The 3334-nt window shown below is 41.5% G+C and overlaps 1 protein-coding gene across 1 annotated transcript; it reads left to right on the top strand.

Moving 5' to 3' along the window:
- The first annotated feature begins 1928 nt into the window (after positions 1–1928).
- Positions 1929–2979, top strand: LOC102520704 (olfactory receptor 10Q1). The gene has a single exon (XM_032490453.1). The coding sequence runs from the start codon at positions 1929–1931 to the stop codon at positions 2886–2888; it is 960 nt and encodes a 319-aa protein (XP_032346344.1). The 3' UTR covers positions 2889–2979.
- Positions 2980–3334: the final 355 nt, after the last annotated feature.

Raw genomic sequence — 3334 nt, 5'->3', positions numbered from 1 at the left:
AAACTTTTTCATCATTGTTATATTTTTTATGGTGATCTGTGATCAGTGATCTTTGATGTTACTATTGCAAAAAGACAACAATTAGCTAAGGCTCTGATGATTGTTAGCATCTTTTAGCAATAAAGCATTTTTAATTAAGGTATGTACATTTTTTAGACATAAAGCTATTGCACACCTAATACTGTAAACATAAGTTCCACACTCACTGGGAAACCAAAAACATTGTGGCTTGCTTTATCATGATATTCACTTTATTTCTGTGGTCTGGAACCAAACCCACAATATCTCAAAGCCATGCCTGTGTTTCCTAAGCCCTTGTAAATCTGAGAAAGTCTGTTGCTTTTGAACAGAAATCACTAAAGCCTGAGTATAGAATTCTTTCACAAAAATTTGTTTTTCTTAAAACTCTGTAGACATTGCTCTACTGTCTCTTGGGGTTTTGTATTGAAAATAAAATTGTAGCTCAACCTGTAGAAAGCACTTACTTAATAGAAGTTTTTCCCTTCCCAGATACTCATAAAACTCTTATTCACCTGATTGTTCTAATGCCTGTTTGAATTCTGCTTTCATATTTTTAGTTTTCCTATTGTCTTTTCTCACTTCAGGCAGATCGACTTTACTTTTTACCTAATTCTCTTACAGGTTCCTTTTATTTAAATCTGTCCAGGTCCTAAAAGTTTAGGGTCAAGGTTGCAATTAAAAAAAAAAAAGTATATATATATATATATTCAAATGAAAAGAAATACATAGAGCGTATATGTCAGAAAGGACTGGAATAAAAGGTGTTTGGCTTTATATGAACTCAAAACTGGACAAAAAGTAAACAATCCATGAATAAGTAATAGTATGGCCATAGAGATGGGATGCTATAAAGCAATGGGCAGAACAAAGTCTTGCTACACAAAGCAGCAAGAATAACTTTGCAGATACAATGCTGAAGCCAGTTACCATAAACTACACACTTTATTATTACATATACAAATTGAAGCATAGTTAAACTGGTCTGTGGTGATAAAAGTCAGAAGAGATCTTTGTGAAGGATAAAAACTGAAAGAGACATAAAGAATGCTTGTAGGTTACTGGAATCGCTCTATTTCTTAACCTTGGTAATGTTTATACCTGTATATTTACGGCGTAAAAAAATAAATCAAACTGTATACTTAGAATCTGTGAAGTTCTCTGTATGTATGTTATATTTCAAAAAGGACGTTTACCAAAAAACGTAAACAACACACCCATTTATCTAATTTTGAAAATATATGCAGCTACAGTCAACCTGTTCTATCCACATGTTCTGTATCCATGGGTTCAACCAAACAATAATAGAAAATACGTGAAAAAAAATTTTCCAGAAAATGTCAAAAAGCAAAACTTGAATTTGCCAGGCACCAGCAACTATTTACATAGCATTTACATTGTATTAGGTATTATAAATGACCTAGAGATTATTTAAAGTATACAGGAGGTTGTAGGTTATATGCAAATACTATCCTATCTTATGAAAAGGACTTGAGCATTCATGGATTTTGGTATCCATGGAGGTCCCGGAAGCAATCCCCTGCAGATACCAAAGTACTACTGTATACAACTCTTTAGTTAATTAAACACAAGCAAAGATTTCGCCTTTGTCAATTGGATTTTTAAAACCAGAGTAAAAATTAGAAACATTTGTCCAAGAACATCTATATGTCTCTGTCACCAAAAACGTCAACAGATTAGTATCTATCCCATTCGTGAAGATTTCCAAAGAAAAAACACCCCATACCTTCTATTGTGAATTCATCCCCAAGCACTGAGATTGGAAACTGGATTCTAAACAGCTCATTCCAAATCTAAAATCAAATTTTAATACCTGATTCTACCCAGGCAGTTAAGTAACTCCTTAAAAGGAAGGCTCAGCATTTTTCTGCTCTTCTTCTGCAGGAGGTATGTTTGCTTGGAGCCCTGACCTCAACCAGTCCGGCCCCACCGAGTTTGTGTTCCGAGTCTTCACCACTGTCCCTGAACTCCAGGCCCTCCTGTTCCTCCTCTTCCTCCTCCTCTACCTCATGATCTTTTGCGGCAACACCGCCATCATCTGGGCGGTGCGCGCACACAGCTCCCTCCGCACCCCGATGTACTTCTTCCTGTCCAATCTGTCCCTCCTGGAAATCTGCTACACCTCTGTGGTGGTGCCTTTGATGCTGTCCAACATTTTGGGGGCCCAGAAGCCCATACCCCTGGCTGGCTGTGGGGCCCAAATGTTCTTTTTCGTCACCCTTGGCAGCACTGACTGCTTCCTCCTGGCAGTCATGGCGTACGACCGCTACGTGGCCATCCGCCACCCTCTGCACTACGCTCTCATCATGACCCAGAAGCTGTGCGTCCAGATGGTGGTCTGCGCCCTGGGCCTCGCCCTCTTCCTGAGCCTGCAGCTCACATCCTTAATCTTCACCCTGCCCTTCTGCGGGCACCGCCGGGAAATCAACCACTTCCTCTGCGACGTGCCTCCGGTCCTGAGGCTGGCCTGCGCTGACACCCGCGTGCACCAGGCCGTCCTCTACGTGGTGGGCATCCTCGTGCTGACCGTCCCCTTCCTGCTTATCTGTGTCTCCTACGTGTTCATCACCTCCGCCATCCTGCGCATCCGCTCTGCGGAGGGCCGCCGCCGGGCCTTCTCCACCTGCTCCTCGCACCTCGCCGTGGTCCTGCTGCAGTACGGCTGTTGCAGCCTGGTCTACCTGCGTCCGCGGTCCAGCACGTCAGAGGATGAGGACCGCCAGATCGCCCTGGTCTACACCTTCGTCACCCCGTTACTCAACCCCCTGATTTACACTCTGCGGAACAAGGATGTCAAAGGTGCTCTGAGGAGTGCCATCATCAGTAAAGCAGCCTCTGACACCAGTTGAAGGCTTAGGGGGACCAGGTTGGGTGTCTGTCACTTGCCAGCATAATGACAAACAGAATGTTATAATACTTAGTTTCCCACACTTTGCCGTTGACAAGTCTTTTTTTTTTTTTTTTTTTTTTGCCATATACGCTCTAAGTCCACAATCCGTCCTCATTCTTCTAAAGTGCTTTAAATTAACATTTGAAAATTTGGACAAAACTTTCAATGTAGGAGCTCTAGGCTACTAGTCCTACTTTACAGATCAAAACTCATCCACAGCAATTTCTCTATCGCGAACCCCTCAAAACAAAGTGTGAATAAAGGTTGATACCTTAGACCTTTAGACATCCTGCCTCCCGAGGAGACAATGATATCAATTTATCACATGAAATATACCTTAAGTAAGGACTATGCATATAAACATGTATCTTACTCAGAGAACTGCATTTTATTATTATTTTAGAT

Source organism: Camelus ferus, chromosome 10 (genome assembly GCF_009834535.1).
Source record: "Camelus ferus isolate YT-003-E chromosome 10, BCGSAC_Cfer_1.0, whole genome shotgun sequence".
In the NCBI taxonomy this organism is placed as follows: Eukaryota; Metazoa; Chordata; class Mammalia; order Artiodactyla; family Camelidae; genus Camelus; species Camelus ferus.
This window is presented reverse-complemented; position numbering and strand designations above follow the sequence as displayed.